This window comes from Notamacropus eugenii, chromosome 1, assembly GCF_028372415.1.
Source record: "Notamacropus eugenii isolate mMacEug1 chromosome 1, mMacEug1.pri_v2, whole genome shotgun sequence".
NCBI lineage: Eukaryota > Metazoa > Chordata > Mammalia > Diprotodontia > Macropodidae > Notamacropus > Notamacropus eugenii.
The window spans coordinates 634,508,094-634,524,951 of record NC_092872.1 but is presented as its reverse complement, the minus strand read 5'-3'; the positions used below and the strand labels follow the sequence as shown (position 1 = coordinate 634,524,951).

The 16,858-nt window shown below is 41.6% G+C and overlaps 1 protein-coding gene across 2 annotated transcripts in view; it reads left to right on the top strand.

Moving 5' to 3' along the window:
* The first annotated feature begins 6,994 nt into the window (after positions 1–6,994).
* CIMIP5 (ciliary microtubule inner protein 5) overlaps positions 6,995–16,858 on the top strand; it is a 30,723-nt gene continuing 20,859 nt past the window's right edge. For both annotated transcript variants that reach the window (XM_072635361.1, XM_072635362.1), the window contains exons 1-3: positions 6,995–7,242; positions 11,224–11,263; positions 13,297–13,405. In XM_072635361.1, coding sequence (XP_072491462.1) covers positions 6,995–7,242; positions 11,224–11,263; positions 13,297–13,405 — 397 coding nt within the window. The remainder of the gene's footprint in view (positions 7,243–11,223; positions 11,264–13,296; positions 13,406–16,858) is intronic.

The following is a 16,858-nucleotide window of genomic DNA, read 5'->3' as shown; positions in this document are numbered from 1 at the left end:
GAAAAGTTTCAAGAGTTACAAATATTGTCTTTCCATGTAGGAATGTAAACAGTTCAACTTTAGGAAGTCGCTTATGACTTCTCTTTGCTGTTCACCTTTTCATACTTCTCTTCATTCTTGTGTTTGAAAGTCAAATTTTCTTTTCAGCTCTGGTCTTTTCATCAAGAATGCTTGAAAGACCTCTATTTCATTGAAAGACCAATTTTTCCCCTGAAGTATTATACTCAGTTTTGCTGGGTAGGTGATTCTTGGTTTTAGTCCTAGTTTCTTTGACTTCTGGAATATCCTATTCCATGCCCTTCGATCCCTTAATGTAGAAGCTGCTAGATCTTGTGTTATCCTGATTGTATTTCCACAATACTTGAATTGTTTCTAGCTGCTTGCAATATTTTCTCCTTGACCAGGGAACTCTGGAATTTGGCCACAATGTTCCTAGGAGTTTCTCTTTTTGGATCTCTTTCAGGTGGTGTTCTGTGGATTCCTTGAATATTTATTTTGCCCTCTGGTTCTAGAATCTCAGGGCAGTTTTCCTTGATAATTTCATGAAAGATGATGTCTAGGCTCTTTTTTAGATCATGGCTTTCAGGTAGTCCCATAATTTTTAAATTGTCTCTCCTGGATCTATTTTCCAGGTCAGTTGTTTTTCCAATGAGATATTTCACATTATCTTCCATTTTGTCATTCTTTTGGTTTTGTTTTGTGATTTCTTGGTTTCTCATAAAGTCATTAGCCTCCATCTGTTCCATTCTAATTTTGAAAGAACTATTTTCTTCAGTGAGCTTTTGAATCTCCTTTTCCATTTGGCTAATTCTGCTTTTGAAAGCATTCTTCTCCTCATTGGCTTTTTGAACCTCTTTTGCCAATTGAGTTAGCCTATTTTTCAGGGTGTTATTTTCTTCAGCATTTTTTTGGGTCTCCTTTAGCAAGGTGTTGACCTGCTTTTCATGCTTTGCTTGCATGTCACTCATTTCTCTTCCCAGTTTTTCCTTCACCTCTCTAACTTGATTTTCAAAATCCTTTTTGAGCTCTTCCATGGCCTGAGCCCATTGAGTGGGCTCAGATATAGAAGCCTTGACTTCTGTGTCTTTGCCTGATGGTAAGCATTGTTCTTCCTCATCAGAAAGGAAGGGAGGAAATGCCTGTTCACCAAGAAAGTAACCTTCTATAGTCTTATTTCTTTTCCCTTTTCTGGGCATTTTCCCAGCCAGTGACTTGACTTCTGAATATTCTCCTCACACCCATTTCACCTCCAGATCTGCCCACCCAGAGCTTGGGGTCTGAGATTCAAATACTGCTTCCCAGCCTCAGGGCTTTTGGCGGGGGCAGGGCTGCTATTCAGTGTGAGATTAAGTTCAGGTGCTCAGGTGGGGGCAGGGCTGCCTCACGGGCTCAGTTCCCTCAGGGGGTTTATGCAGAGACCTTCAACAATGGATCCAGGCTCCTGCCTGCTTGGGGAGCCCCAGTCTGCTCCCACCTCTGCTGCTGCCTCCCGAGGGGGCCTGAGTTATGGGGGCACCCCACTCCCCTCTCGACCCGCCAAAGAAACCCTCTCACCGACCCCCGTCACCTGTGGGTAGAGGGACCCGCGTGGCCGCTGGAGATCCCGTCCCTGAAGCCCGCTCGGATCTGCTCCTCTCGGTGTCGCGGCCGTGGCAGGGCTGTGCTTGGCTCCCAGTCCACGGCGCAAAGGACCTTTTGCGAGAGGTTTGCAGGTCCCTCTGGAACAGAAATCTCCTTCGCTCCAATGTTCTGTGGCCTCTGGTGCTGCAGAATTCGCAGTGAGTTGCTATTTACAGATGTTCTATGGGTTGTGGGTTCGGAGCTATGTGTATGTGCATCTTTCTACTCCGCCATCTTGGCTCCGCCCCCTATAGCTTTTTTCTTTTACCAAGTCAACCTAGAATCAATTGGGAATGTTCTCCAACCTCATAATCTCACAAACTGCACCATGCCCCCATACAACTGAGGTGAGATATGTTCAAGAATAAGGACACCGGGGGCATTATAGAGGTAGTCTAAGAAGAAAATCTATCTGAACTAGATTTATCAGCAATTTAAAAATTATTTTCATGTATGACTTTCTCAGATTCAAATAAGGCCTTTAGTTCTAGATACAGACTATGCCTATTGGGAGATAAAGAAATCAATCAAATCACCCTTCTCCTTTAATTATAACTATTCTACAGGTCTACATTTGTCTAGCGGGAAAATGTTCTCAGTGAGGTCATCATTTTCCTTTAAAATGAGCTGGAATTCAAATTCAAAGAGCTGGAAATTGAAGGGGATGCCCATCAGTTGGAGAATGACTGAACAAGCCAGGGTATATGAATATAATGGAATACTATGTGCAATAAGAAATTATGAGCAGGCAAATTTCAGAAAAACCTGGAAAGACTTGTATGAAATGAATCAAAATGAAGTAAGCAGAACCAAGAGAACATTGTGCATAGTAACAGTAACATTGTGTGATGAGCAACTATGAATGACATAGCTCTTCTCAGCAGTATAACGATCCAAGACAGTTACAAAGGACTCATGATGGAAAATGCTATCCACATTCAGAGAAAAAACTGATGAACTCTGAATTCTGATCAAAGAATACTATTTTCAGTTTCTTTATTCTCTCTCAATCTGTGTGTGTGTGTGTGTATGTGTGTGTGTGTGTGTGTGTGTGTGTGTGTGTTTCCTTTTGGTCTATTTCTCCTTTTACAGCATGAATAATATGGAAATATATTTTACATGCTTGTACACATATAACCTATATCAAATTGCTTACCATTTTAGGAAGAGGGAAAGGAAAGGAAGGAAAGAGAAAAATTTGGAACTCAAAACTTTGTAAAAATAAATGCTAAAAATTGTCGTTACATATAATTGGAAAAATAATATTAAAAATGAGCCCTGATTTGTTTCAAAGTTTTTCCCTTTGCTTCAAAAACATAGAGTAATATGAAAATGACATTGGGGAAGCAGGCAGCAAAATAAAGCCAGAAAATTCCATAAAGAGCTGAGACATCATGGGGCTATTAAATTCTTTTGTAACTAGTCATTTACCTGGCTGTACTACTTTGGGACTTGTCTGACTTTTCCACCATATTCCAGGAAGCCTATTACTGGGAAAACTTCATCATCCTACAAGATCTCATCAGCCCTGATATTCCATCTCAACACCTATTCCTCTGACTGGAAGGTGGAGCCACGAATTCCAAATCCTCCATTTAAGGAGTAAAATCATCTCAGAACATCTCATTTCTCACCCAGCTGTACTAGTCTGGGATATCTCTGTCTTCTCTACCATGTCCCTGCCTGATGGGTACCTCCCCCTACTCTTTTCAGCTTTCTTTTGTATGTTTTCTTCCCCGGTTAGATTATAAGCTTCTTGAGGGCAGGAATTATCTTTTTTGATTTTGTATCCCTAGCACTTAGCACAGTGCCTGGCACATAATAGGTACTTAACCTATTGACAAAAAGGGCCATGATCCATTGGTGAGAATGTGGACTCCACTAGTTAGACCCTTGATCTGAAGAGGAAATATCTCTGACATCACCAGCCAGAAAACAGAACCCCAGCCTGAAGTAAAACCTGTGGAGGAAGAATCTCATGCTGAACACTGCTAACCACAGCAGCCCAGAGTTGATTTCTATGGGATTTGGGTTCAAGTATTTGGTGAGATGAGGATATGAAGTGTTCTTCAAAATCTGAAAAGTAATTTTAGGATGGATACCAAGCATCATGGAATGGAGAGCCCTGGTAACACCTTGACAGCAATAGGAATAGCTTCTGGCCACCTCTAGTCATGAAAAGGGTAGCCAAGGCAGGAAAGATCACTAGCAGGATCCCCACAATGACTGAGGCAAGACTGGTATCCATAAGGCTAGCTTCTTCAAGAATAGTTCCTGCAGAAAACATCATTGTATTCATACCTCAGAGCTTCTGAAAAGCTGAGAAATAACATGAATTGTTAGGTTCTTCTCCTTTACAAAGTGAAATACCAGCTCCAAGTCACAACATTCATTCAGTTTCCACTACTGCTCTTGATGTGACCCCCACAGAAATCTCATTATTGAAATTGCTTCCTGTTTCTTGTGCTTAGAAGGAATCTTAGGTGGGATAGGGCCTAACATGGCCAATCTAGCCATGCCACATATAATCCTAGGATCCTAGTAATGACCATTAGTTGCATACCTTGGGTTGCAGGGAAAGGTATTTCTGATCCATACACTGGGACGACAAGAGAAGTGACTGCTGGTCAGGCTATTCAGAAATCAACCCCAATAAGTATCCATGTGTGCTGGACCCAACATGGTGAAGTCATTAATTTAGAAAAAAAGGATGCTATGCAGAGTATCAGTGTAACCTTCATCAGAATCTTATCTACTGGCCACCACCATCCTCCCATCACTCAGGTTTGCAAGCTAAGTACTCAACTCTCAACTCTTTCTCTCCCCACATATTCAATCTGTCATTTCTTGTTGATTTTACCTCCATAATATCTCTGATCCACTTCTCTCCTTTGATACTGCCACTACCCTCTTGCATGCTCTCATCCCCTCATGCCCAGACTATTACAATAACCTGCTGTTTGGTTTCCTGCCTAAAGTCTCTTTCTACTCTAGTCCATTCTCCACTCAGCTATCAAATTGCTTTTCTACCTGTCCAGTCTACCTTACTTTTCCTTCCCATACCCTATGATCCAGTAATAGTCTCCTTATTCCTTACACAAAGTATTCCATTTCTTGGCTGCATTTTCACTGCCTTTCCACTGTGCCTAGAATTCTCTCCCTCCCCAGCTGACTTCTGTCTTCCTTCAGGTTCCAGTTAAAAGCCTACTTTCTGTAAGAAGCTTTCCTTCTAAAATTATCTCCAGTCTGTCCTGAACATATCTTGTTTGTTCGCAGCTGCTTGTTGCCTACCCCAGTAGACCATAAGCTCCTTGAAATCAGGAACTGGCTTGTTGTTTTGGGGTTTGTGTTGATTTTGTTTGTTGGTGTTTTGCTTTTTTTTGTATCCCTAGAACTTAGCAATGTACCTGACGCATAGAAAGCGCTTAATAAATGTTTGTTGTTGTATCAAGTCTGTCTGATAAGGGTTTGTTATCCAAGACATATAAACAATAGATAAGTGGTCAAAGGATATGAACAGTTCCCAAAAGAACTGCAAAGTATTTACAGTCACATGGAAGAATACTCCAGATAATAAAAGGAATGCAAATCAATACAACCCTGAGGTTTTGCTTCACACCCTGAGAATTAGAAAAGATGTGCCAAAAATGGCACTAGTCAGTGTTGGAGGGGTTGCAGAATGATAAGCATGTTAATACGTTGTTGATGGAACTGTGAAATGGTACAACCATTTTGTAAAGCAATTTGAAATTATGTACTCAAAGTGACAAAATATCCATTCCTTTTGAAATAAAGATTCCATTTTGGGGCTTATGCCCCAAGGAAGTCATTGATAAGGAAAAAGTTCCCAATATACTCCAAAATATTTATAGCTACACTTTTTGTGACAGTGAAAAATTGGAAACAAAGTAGATGACCATCAACTGGAGAATGACTAAAAAAAATTATGGTATGTGAATGTAATTGAATACTACTGAGCTGCAAGAAATGATATAGGTGATAAATACAGAGAATCATGCAAAGATCTATATAAACTGATGCAGAGTGAAGTATGGTGAGCCAAAAAAAATAGTATACACAATAACTATAGTAATATAAATGGAAAGAACCATCACACACCAAAAACTCAAAAGTGAATGGAACAGAATTACAAAGATCAAGCAGAACTCAAACGAAGAGATATGAGAGGACAGTCTTAAACTGACCCCTTTGGAGGTGGGAGGTTCAAAGGTGTTACACACTATACTTATTTTCAGACTTTTTCAATGTATTGATCAGTTCTGCTAATTTTTTTCTTTCTTTTTTTGTCTTTAAAAATGTTATTTGTTATAAAGGATAGCATTTACAGGATAATGTAAGAAACAGAAAACATCAATAAAAACTTATTTTATAAAGTAAAATAAATGTCCATTGATTTCAAAAGTCTCTGATCATATCTTTTGTCACCTGATCATTTGGGCACCTGATCATTTATCACAGAAGCTTCCTACAAAGAAAGGATCTGTGATTTAGTAAATTTAGTAAATGTAAAACTTAGATAATTGCCCGGGCTTCACAGAGATTAAGCCACTTGACCATGGCCATACAGGTACTGAAATCTGACACTAGGTCTCTCTGATTCTTAATCTAGAACTTTCTGCTAAAACGTTCTCTCTCCCCCATACTGTGACACAACTGTGATCATATACTGCAACCTTTTACCTGTGATAAAACGCTGTTACCTAGCTGCAGCTGGCTACTCTCATTTCCTCACTCCCAGCCCAAAGTTACTTTGGAGATCCATAACAGAAGCTCTTTATACAAATGGAAGGAAAATGCCGCACTTTTTAGTGAAAGAAAGGACTGTTCTGCTCTTACTCCCAAGAAAAGGAACAAGAAGGCAGAAGGGGCCAGTTCCTCTGGGTTAGCACTGGTTTCTGGTCAATCGCTGGTGAATATTCATGAGGTTGTCAGGTTTCTAGGGGCGACGGTAAACACACTTGGGCAACCCTCGGCATTGATGGAGCTTTCACTATCCCGAGCTCCCGGACAAAGAGGCAGGATCAGGCCATCTCAGAGCTCCAGGAAACTTCTGCTGGCTCAGCTAGTGTGGCCTGGGGAGTGGGGAGAACCTGCGATAGAAGGTAGAGGCATCATTTAGAGAGGGGAGTTCTGTTCTGCCCCAGATTAGGCTGGATGACCTTGGGGGTCCCTTCCAGCTCTCAGAGCCTGTGGGCCTACCGTCAGGGGCTCAGCTGACTGGTGCGGAGCCAGGGGAGGACAAGCCAAGAAGCTGGCTTTCACGTTCCTGGATGCAGGGGATTCTATCACCAGGAGGGACCAGCAGACACCAGAAGACCTCTCTCGCAGACACCCTAGGCCAGACGCGTTCAGAATGAGCAGCCCTTCTCCGGCATTTCGGAGGGCCACATTGGCAGGCGGCAGGCAGTTATCACCCAGGCCTCTTGACCCAGCCTTGGTGTCAGCCCCTTCCCTCGGAAGGATTCCGGCAGGTATCAGCCCCCTCACACAGGAGGCCCACGGCCGGGAGGCTCAGCAGGCTGCGCTGCAGGCAAACCTGGTGCATCAGGACAACCTGTGGAGGGAGCTGCTGGAGGCGGAGCTGCGGGGCCACAAGCGCTGGTAAGAGAGCTCCCTCCCGGTCCCTGCTGGAGGCCGCCCGCACACCTGCGTCTTCGTCTCTTTGTGGCCCTTAAGAAAACTGCGAAACAAGGAGATCCGTTCCAAGCCTCCGTCTAGGCACCACGCTCTGCCGCCTCGGCCCCACCTTTCAGAGTCCCGGGCCTCCTTTGAGGCCCTGCTTACGGACCAGGGCCTCCAGAAAGTCTGCCCTGATCTCTGCCCCTCCCCACTCCCACCTCAAATGACGGATTGGCCTGGGTACTTGCTGTCTCCCCCAGTAGAATAGGTTTCTTGGGGGCAAGAAGGGTCTCCTTCCGTCCTTATGTCCTCACTGCCTTGTATAGAGAATCTCCTTGATTGAACTAGAAGATTCCTACCGATTCAGATTGAACTGAATTATTTAAGCATTTAAAGTAAATGTTAGGGGGTGGTGGTGGAGTTTGGGAAACAGACTTTAGGACGGAATGTTAGAAATGGAGGAATTTTAGAATGTGGGAGGGATACTTAGTATATAAAATGCTAGAAGGGGGAGACCTTGGAACATAGAATGTTAGAGCTGGGAAGAACGTGAGAGATCAGGTAGTCAAATCTCATGTCACAAGTTGAAACTCAGGAGAAAATGAGTCCCAAAGATGACTAGGGACATGCCCAGGATCACACAGTCAGTTACTGTAGACCAGGATCAGGACTCCAGTTTCCTGATTTCCAGGTCAGCGCTCCAGTCCAGCACAATACTGATTTTAATCTCATTTTCATATAAGCTTTTTAAAATTTTCATCTTAAAGTTCAGGATAGAGGAGTCCAGAGTGCTTAACACCTCCTGTAACTAAGGTAGGCAGCTCACCTACTGCTATGTAAAAATAACTGTCTTTTTTTTTTTGCTTCATTTTTTATTTCAGAAGGTTCTGGACCCTAGTAGGTGCTCATGATATGGTAATAAAAACCTTAGATTTTCAGTCAGGGAGGGAATGTTTTCCTGTTTTGATGATAACAGTAACTCCCACTTCTCCAGATTCTAGAGTTTGCAAGTTTCCCAGCATTGGGCTATGGGGAGAGGACGGAAGGGGGGGGCAGGATGAACATTATCATCCCCATTTTACAAGTGGGGGAATTAAAGCTACAGGAGTTAGATGACTTGTCCAGGGTGAAGGAGCTAACAAAATCAAAGCTAAGACTGGAACTCATGTCTTCAAAATGCACTAGATGGTCGTTCATTCATTACATTACACATCTATCGGGGCGTTTCCCTTTAAAGTCATAGCTCATTTGGCAAGAATTGAGCTTGAATCCTAGCTCTGCCACTTTCTATTTGTGTTACCTTGGACAAGTCACTTATTCCCCCCCCCCCCCCCTAAGCTTCAGTTCCCTCACCTAGAAAACATTAGTCTTAGACTAGCACACCCTTCTATCATCCTAAGAAGTTCCTATTCTCTGATGTTCAATGCCAGGGGTAGCACTGAATCCATTTGGATTCAGTCAAAGACCCTCATTTGAGAGGGCCACACATGGCCTCCAGGTCGCAGGTTCTCCACCCTAGTAATCAATACCATGCCTTTCCAGCAGGGAGTTGCTAATATTCAGTGAAAGAAGGTTAGGGCAGGCCAAGGAGAAAAGTCAAGAATATGTATCCAAGAACTAGTATGAAATACAGAAATCATGTACCTTTGTTTTTCTGTCAAAATTATCTGCCAACTCAGAGTCCAAGAGATTTTGTGGAAAGAGTACTAAATTTAGCACCAAAGGACCAGAGTTCAAATCCTGATTTTGCTTCCAGTGTGACCGTACAGACAAGTCACTTTTCCTCTCCAGGCTTTAGGTTCCTTGGCTATAAATAGAGGAGAAGACTAGATGGTCTCTGGGATGCTGTCCAGTTCTAAAATTTAGTATAGTAAGCATGCAGTCCTTTTTATCCATGCAGACGTGCTTGAATTTCTCTCCAGTTATCTACTGAGTATATGTTAGAGTTTCATTTAGGAAAATTGAATTTTTTTAAGTCCATAAGAAGAGTTAGTTCCATACAAATGTAATTAATTAGTGCCCTAATCTTTTAATAAGATCACAAGAAGGGGAAGTCTTCACTGTAATTTAATTTAGTGCATAAATACAAAGTATCTTAATAAAATACCTTTTTAATTCAATGCAATAACCATTTATTAAGAACTTACTCCATGCAAGGCACTGTTCTGAGCACTGGGAAGACAAAGAAACAAACACAACATCGCCTGCAGTCCAGAAGTTTGCATTCTCCTGGGGAGCATCCCTGTAGACATACAATAAATATATGGTCATTTGAGAAAGGACTGGGAGCTAATAACTGGAGAGTTCATGCAGCTCACAGACAATATGGCACCTGAGCTGAGCCTTAAAGGAAGCTAAAGATCCTTGGAGGCAGAGCTGAAAAAAGAAACGCATTCCCAGAGAAGCCTTTTGAAGGCAAAGAATAGCTATTAGTTCTTTACCTGGAACACAAGCATACATGATGGTATGTTGGAATCAAACTATAAAGAACTTTAATTGCCAGGCTAGGGGCAGCTAGGTGGCACAGTGGATGGGGCACCAGCCTTGAAATTTGGAGAACCTAAGTTCAAATTTGGTCTCAGACACTTACTAACTGTATGACCCTGGATAAGTCACTGAACCCCAATTTCCTCAAAAACAAACCCCTCCAAAATTGCCAGGCTGAAGAATTTGCCCAAAGCAATAGGGAGCCTTTGAAGGTTTTTTAGAAGGGGAATAACAATGTTTAGACCCATGCTTTAGGAAAATGATTTTAATACCTGTTGGAGAATATATTGGAGAGTGGAAAATCTATTAGAAAAATTAATTAGGAAATCATTACAATGGTTGATGTGAGAGTTAATGAGGGCCTGAATTAGGGAATGGCCATGTGAGTTGAAGAAATGTGTCTGAGATGGACATGATAAGACTTAGATATGGGGAATGATAGAATGAGAAAAGTACAAGATGGAGCCCATGTTACAAGACTGAAGACATGAGAGAATGGTGGTGTCTACATCAGGTACTGAGGATCTTGAAAGAAAGGGGAGGTTTAAAGAGAAATATGAATACAGCTTTGGACTTGAGTCCAGTTGCTAACGAGTCAGAATCGCCAATGAAACTTAAGACATTTTACAATATAATCAGAAGTCTGGGGGGACGGGCAGGTTTACTTTGAAGGACCAAAGAACTGTGATCAAGGCAGTGTCCAATCATAACTTAAAGACAATGATGAAGAAATATAACTCCTGCCTCTTATCAGAGTAGTGATAAACTAGAGGTACAGGCTCAGACATAAGCAGTTTTCAGACATGGCCCGTGTGTTGATTTGTTTTTCTTCACTCTACGTATTTATTACAATGGAGGGGTAGGGCTGGGGAGCAAGGTGGGTTAGTGGGGAGTGGGGAGTGATAGATGCTGAAAGGAGTATCACCAAAACATTTTTAAATGAACAGAAGGAAAAAAAGAAGTAAAGAAGGGGGTCACATTAAGGCAATTATATTACTACCTGATTAAATTATGTATCTATCTATCTAATCTTTCTATCCTCTATCTATGTCAGCCTACACATACTTATATATGTTTTATATGTCTGAGTGTATGTGTGTACACATACACGTGCACAGGCTGTCCCAGAAGTCTTACTACATTTTTACTACCACCACCTCCCATGCTTAAACATCCTATATATTTGTATACACGTTGTATGTATGTATATGTATATATATATGCATATTCATATGATTTAATGTTTGCACAAGCAGAGAGTACTTCTGACAGTAGCTCCCCATGAAGGGAGGAATCTGGGGAGCCTGCTCTGAGAATAGTCATGATACCATGGAATGGAAATATCTTAGAGAGACAGTGGAATATGGATAGACACTCTGTAACTGATTTGCTGCAATGAAGGGAATTAATTTATTATGAAAAGTAGAAATAAAAATATTTCTTATAGATTTAATATAACTTGTTTTTTCTTCTCAGGATTGAAAATTGGAGTTTTCTGAAAGACTATGATCCAATGGTAAGATACATTTATGTATGGTAGTGTTGTTTACTTTAATATCTTCCTCTAGTGTGTCATCATGAAGTGAAGGTAACCCTGGGTTCCTTCCCAGTGACCATGCCATCAGAGCTAAATTCTAGCTGGTTCCACCAAACTAGAAAGGCCTAAAATACTGGCTTCATGACAGACAGACTGTCCCAGGACCTTCCTGGTCAAATACACCACAGCAGGAAATTCAACCAGATATTTATTAAGCACCAACTATGTGCAAGGGTCTATGGGAGGCTCTCAAGATCCAAAGGCAAAATACCAATAATGTTAGACCTTAAGAAACATAGTTCTGCTTGTAGAATACAACATGTATAGAAATAAATAAATTCTAAGTCTGTAAGCAAGCCTGGAATGGATGGATGAGAACAGTTTGTTCCAATGGCCATAAAGGTGGCTGGAGCAAGTGCTATGGAGCAATTGGAGCTTAGTTAGACATCGAAGACCATTGCCAGTCATCCTGACTTTTGTCTTGCCATTGGCCTTCACTGACTCTGGAAGAGAGAGTGAGGTTGATGACTTTGTGCAACTCTGCCTCACTTAAATCCAATTCATTCATTAGTCAAGACTTCACCCCATGATGTCATTAATCCTCTTTGAAAGCAAAGAACAAGCAAAAAATGTGAAAACAGAAAAATTGTTCTTGGTTCTCAATTACCACCTCTAAGAAGAAGGTCCACCATCAGGAAACCTTTTGTGATGTCTCCAGTTGTGGATGCTCGCTCCCTTTTCAAATCACTCGTTATATTTAACTGTGTGCTCGTCATACATCTAGAACAGAGGACAGTGTCATGTAGTAGGCAGAATTCTAAGCTTAGAATCAAGAAGGCCAAGACTGACCTTGTTTCAAATTTGGGCTCTGATAGTATGACTAGATATGTTCCTTAGTCTCAAAAATTTCTTCATTTAGGATTGGTGGCAGGAATTATCACATCAGTAGTTCCCTGTGCTGGTGAAATCTCAAAACTCTGTGTGTACAAACAGAACCCCCTGAATAAAATGTTTGTGGATGAAGATTGTTTCATTTTCATGTTTTGTGTCCTCAGCAATTACCAGTGACTTCTCATGATATAATAAAATTTTACTGAATTAAATTTAATCACCATTGTGGATTATACATAATTAGACCAGTGCAAACAGTATTTTACTGCTACAAAACCACCCTGTTCTACTGCTACTCCCCAAAAATGGTGCCATGAGAAGAGCTGGATTTGCTCTTGGAGCATCCAGGTTCAAATCTCATCTCTGCCATTGTAACCTTTAGGAAAGTTCCTTTCCCTCTTTCAGTTCTCAGTTGTCTCACCTACAAAATGAAAGCATTAAACTAGATAGTATGGTTCAGTCCTAAATCCTGCAAATTAAAAGATACAGAGCTCTAAAAGGAACCCCCTCCCCTTGCAAAAATAAAAAATGTAAATCCTGACCTACAAGATGACCGTTATATCTAGAGAGCCTTCCTTGGGAATTCAATGGGTCAAAGGAATGCTCAGAGCCAGATAATGCCCAGAGTCTGGCAATGTTAGTTTGGTTCCTATAGCCAGTATGGGTCAGAAAAGCAAGACTTGAACCCAGGTCTTTGCACTCAGTCCAGCTTTTTATGTGCTAATCCATTGGCAGCATGGACAAAGCAAGGAACCTGGAGTCAAACAGGTTGAGAATTCAAACGCTGCCCCAAATACTAACTAGTTGTGGGACCCTAGACTAGTCACTTAATCTCTGTCTTCCTCAGTTTCTTCAATTGTAAAATGAGGATAATAGTAGCACCTACTTCACCAAGTTGTTGGGAAGATCGAGTGAGATAATAATTTTAAGTGTTTAGCATAGTTCCTGGCACATAGTAGGTGCTTAATAAATTCTTGTTCCCCTTATAAATCCTTTAAGTACTTATAAATGTTAGCTGCTATTATTATTAATACAGTTGTCATCGTTACAATGCCAAAATGCCACATGATTATATACAAATATTTTGTGTAATTTATATGAAATGTGGTTTTCTTTTTCAGGGTAATAAAAAAGAGCACCCAAAGCTACCAGAATACATCTCTTTATTTTCTGACACAGTTCCAATCACAGTCAATCAAGTCATTGGCAGCAGGGTGAATACGGAGCTAGGTAAGAAAATAGCAGGCATGGATTTCTTCTTTGCTGAGGGAAACCGTAAGAAGAAACTCAAGGATGGTTTTCAACCCATTTAGAATTCCAAAGAAATATTGCATGTTCTTCCCCAAGTATGTATCCAGCTTAAGATGGAACAAATGATGAAAAACAAGTTAATGGAGAACAACACTTTCACAACCAGTTTTTGTCAGCGGATCCATCAGCCCTACTGAGCTGTATCAAGGTTGAGCTCCTAGGTAGCTCAACACCATGGAATCGTCGGTAGAATATTCGAGCTGGCAGGAACCTCACAGACCACTGAATCCAAATCTCTTGTTTTATAGAGGAGGAAACAAGATCCAGAGAAGGCAAATGATCTTCCTGGAGTCACAGAGTAATTTAGTGGCCTGGCTAGAACCCGAATTCCCTGACGCCCAGTCTAGTTGACTTTACATCAGAATTGACTGCTTCTAAATTAACTCTGGGCATGAAAGCCTTTCAGAAAAGATGTAAACATCCATTGCATAAGTTTTCAAGGGGAGTATTAATTTGATCTTATTACTGGCAAAGTTGAAGTGTGGGAGGATTAATATGTTCCAGCTCCTGTGGGGGAAGGTGCTATTTCTGCCATTGGGAGGTTTGGCCTTTCAAGATTGCTTGGCAACCTCTAGTGGGCACCCCCCACCCAGGCATCTCTTAAGAATCAAGCTAACTCTCTAGTGTTATAATGAACTGTCCCTGTGTGTTTGTACAAAAGACATGAAACAGGAGTCATCAGGAATATGAATCATAGGGCTGCTTACAGACGTTTTAAACAATCTTCAGTTGCTCTTAAATGGTAGTTACAAGGAGGTCCCTTGCCTAGGAAGTACTCAGTCTTGTGCTGCCTTCCTGGTGGCATTCAGCCAGGTTATCTAACAAGCTTGGAGAGTGGACTTGCAGAAACATACCGAGGGCAAGCTGATACATGGGGGGCAAACGGGGAAGGAGAAGAAGGGGAAGAGGTAGGGTGCCCAAATGGAACAGGAAATAATCCCAGGGACACCTGTTCCCATAAGAGCCATGAGTGAAATGCTAATCACAGCTTCTTTGCTTCTTTTTAATCCCTTCACCATTCATTTACTTAACAATATTTATTAAGCTCTGGCTGTGCTAGGTACGGAGGGGATGAGGGGGAGGGGCGCTGATAAAAAGTATAGATTAGACTGTCCCTGCCTTCATGGAGTACCTAAGAACTCTTCACCCTTCCAAAACACATAACGCTATCATAATAGTATAATGAATGGTCTAACACTATCCAAAACAGATTTGTTCTGTGAAGTTTGAATTCAGTCAAAGGGCCACACTTGAGGATCTAGAGGGCCACATGTGGCCTTGAGGTTGTAGGTTCCCTACTCCTGAACTAGCCCACAGCCCAGGCTTTTATCTACCCACTCCATCCATCAATGCCAGGCTCCCTTAATTCTGTAGATCATGCCTTCCATCCCTGAAGGATGGCATCATTATTTCAGTCAATATTCATAAATTTATAAAAAGACTGTAACTTTGATGGTTGCTATATCTTCCTTTGGTGGCTTTCTTCAAGTCTCAGCTAAAATCCCACCTTTAACAAGAAGCCTTTCTTGATCACCCTTAGTGCTAGTGCCCCTTTTGATTATTTCCAGTTTATCCTGTATATAGCATCTCTGTACACAGTTGTTTGCACAATGTCCCCCATTAGACTTAAAGCTACTGGAGAACAGGTACTGCCTTTTTGCCTTTTGTCGTATCCTCAGACTTAGCACAGTGCCTGGCATACAGTAGGCACTTAATAAAGGGTTACTGACTGATTATATCTGTGTGTACAACATGGACATTAAGGCTGTTGTATTTGGACTTGATGATCCAATGCTGGAGGTGCAAGACAAATGGGCCTGTGGCTTTGGGCTGGCCTGAACAGAGAATTTGGAAACAATTCTGGATCATTTCTTGGCAATGAACTCCATAGATGTGGTGAAAAAGCAGAAAAATGTTTTGAAGCTTTCAGGCTATCTGTTAAATGGAAGGCTGAACACCCTGAAAAAATTGCTTAAGGATTAATGTTATTGCTACTAGAAGATTAATGCATAAAATTATTTTCACCAGTGGAGCAGCTGACCAAGATACTATTCACCAAATTTTGTGTTCCTGGCTATGTTAATTCCACAGTCTCACCAACCACCTTCTCCAACCTAGAGAAACTCAGCTCTGCCGACCCTCTCTCCTGACTGGTGACTCCCTCTTCCAGATCAGTATTTCAGGAAAGACTCCAACCAAGCTTCAGTTCACTCCTGCCTCCCCAGTCTCTTTCACAGCCTCACCTGCCTTGCCTTTCCCCTCCTCGTCACAGTGGTTACTCTTCTCCTCACCTCCCCACTTCCAAGTATTGGAATAAATACCATGACCATATCAGTTCTACCACTGTTTCTGCATGGGGTATGTCAGTTGTTCAGTTCTGGATCCAACTCTTCAAGACCTCATTTGGGGTCTTCTTGGCAAAGATACTGGAGTGGTTTGCCATTTCCTTTTCCCAGCTCATTTTACAGATGAGGAAACTGAGGCAAACAGGAGTAAGTGTCTGAGGCTAGATGTGAATTCACAAAGATGAGTCTTCAGGATGAGTCCAGTGCTCCAAGCCCAGGGCCACCAAGCTCCCTTCAATGTGTCAATATACTCCTTATATCCCTATCCCCATCTTGTAGCTTTCTGGACCTAAAACCTCTCCTAGTACACCACTCTCCTCTGGGAATTGTTTTCACTTTTTTCCCTCTTTCAGGGAAGGGACTGTCATCACTTTGTTTTCCTATCCCTTCCTTTGCACAGTGCTTGAAATATATTAAGCACTTAATAAATGTTTTTTTTTCCCATTTATTCTCCAGAAATCAAAAAAAAAATCTAAATAAGTACGTGACCAGAGGAGGTAGGAGACGAATCAGGACGCCTGAGAGACTCCACCCATAGACATGATGACAGATCAGTGCCCAGAGAGGGAATGGAACACAAGCAGTCACAATAAAATGAATGGAGCATTAGGAAATGAGACTGAGTCATGCAAATAGTCAACTCCCTAACACTTCCTGAATTCTGACTTTGAGTACCAACTCCCTGGTCTCTGAATCTTGGCCTAGCAGTTGTTCTCACTATACTCTGCCTTTTTTATTTTTTCACCCTAGAGATGCCCTGGTATGAACCCAACCTGGCTTTGTAATTGATACTGACTTTTCTTCCATCTCAGATCTCAGCTCCTCTCCCCCAGACAGATTGTCCTTCAAAGCCACCTAGGGATTTGCCGGATTCTCAGTGCTTATGGGTCACAACAAGGGGCCCAGAGAGAACTTCTTAGATCATTTATTTGTCATTGAAAATATTCAAACCTAAATGAAAATTCAAACTAAGTTGAAAAATTCAACTTTTCTCCCCTTCTAACTTCATAGGATGTAATCATTTGTG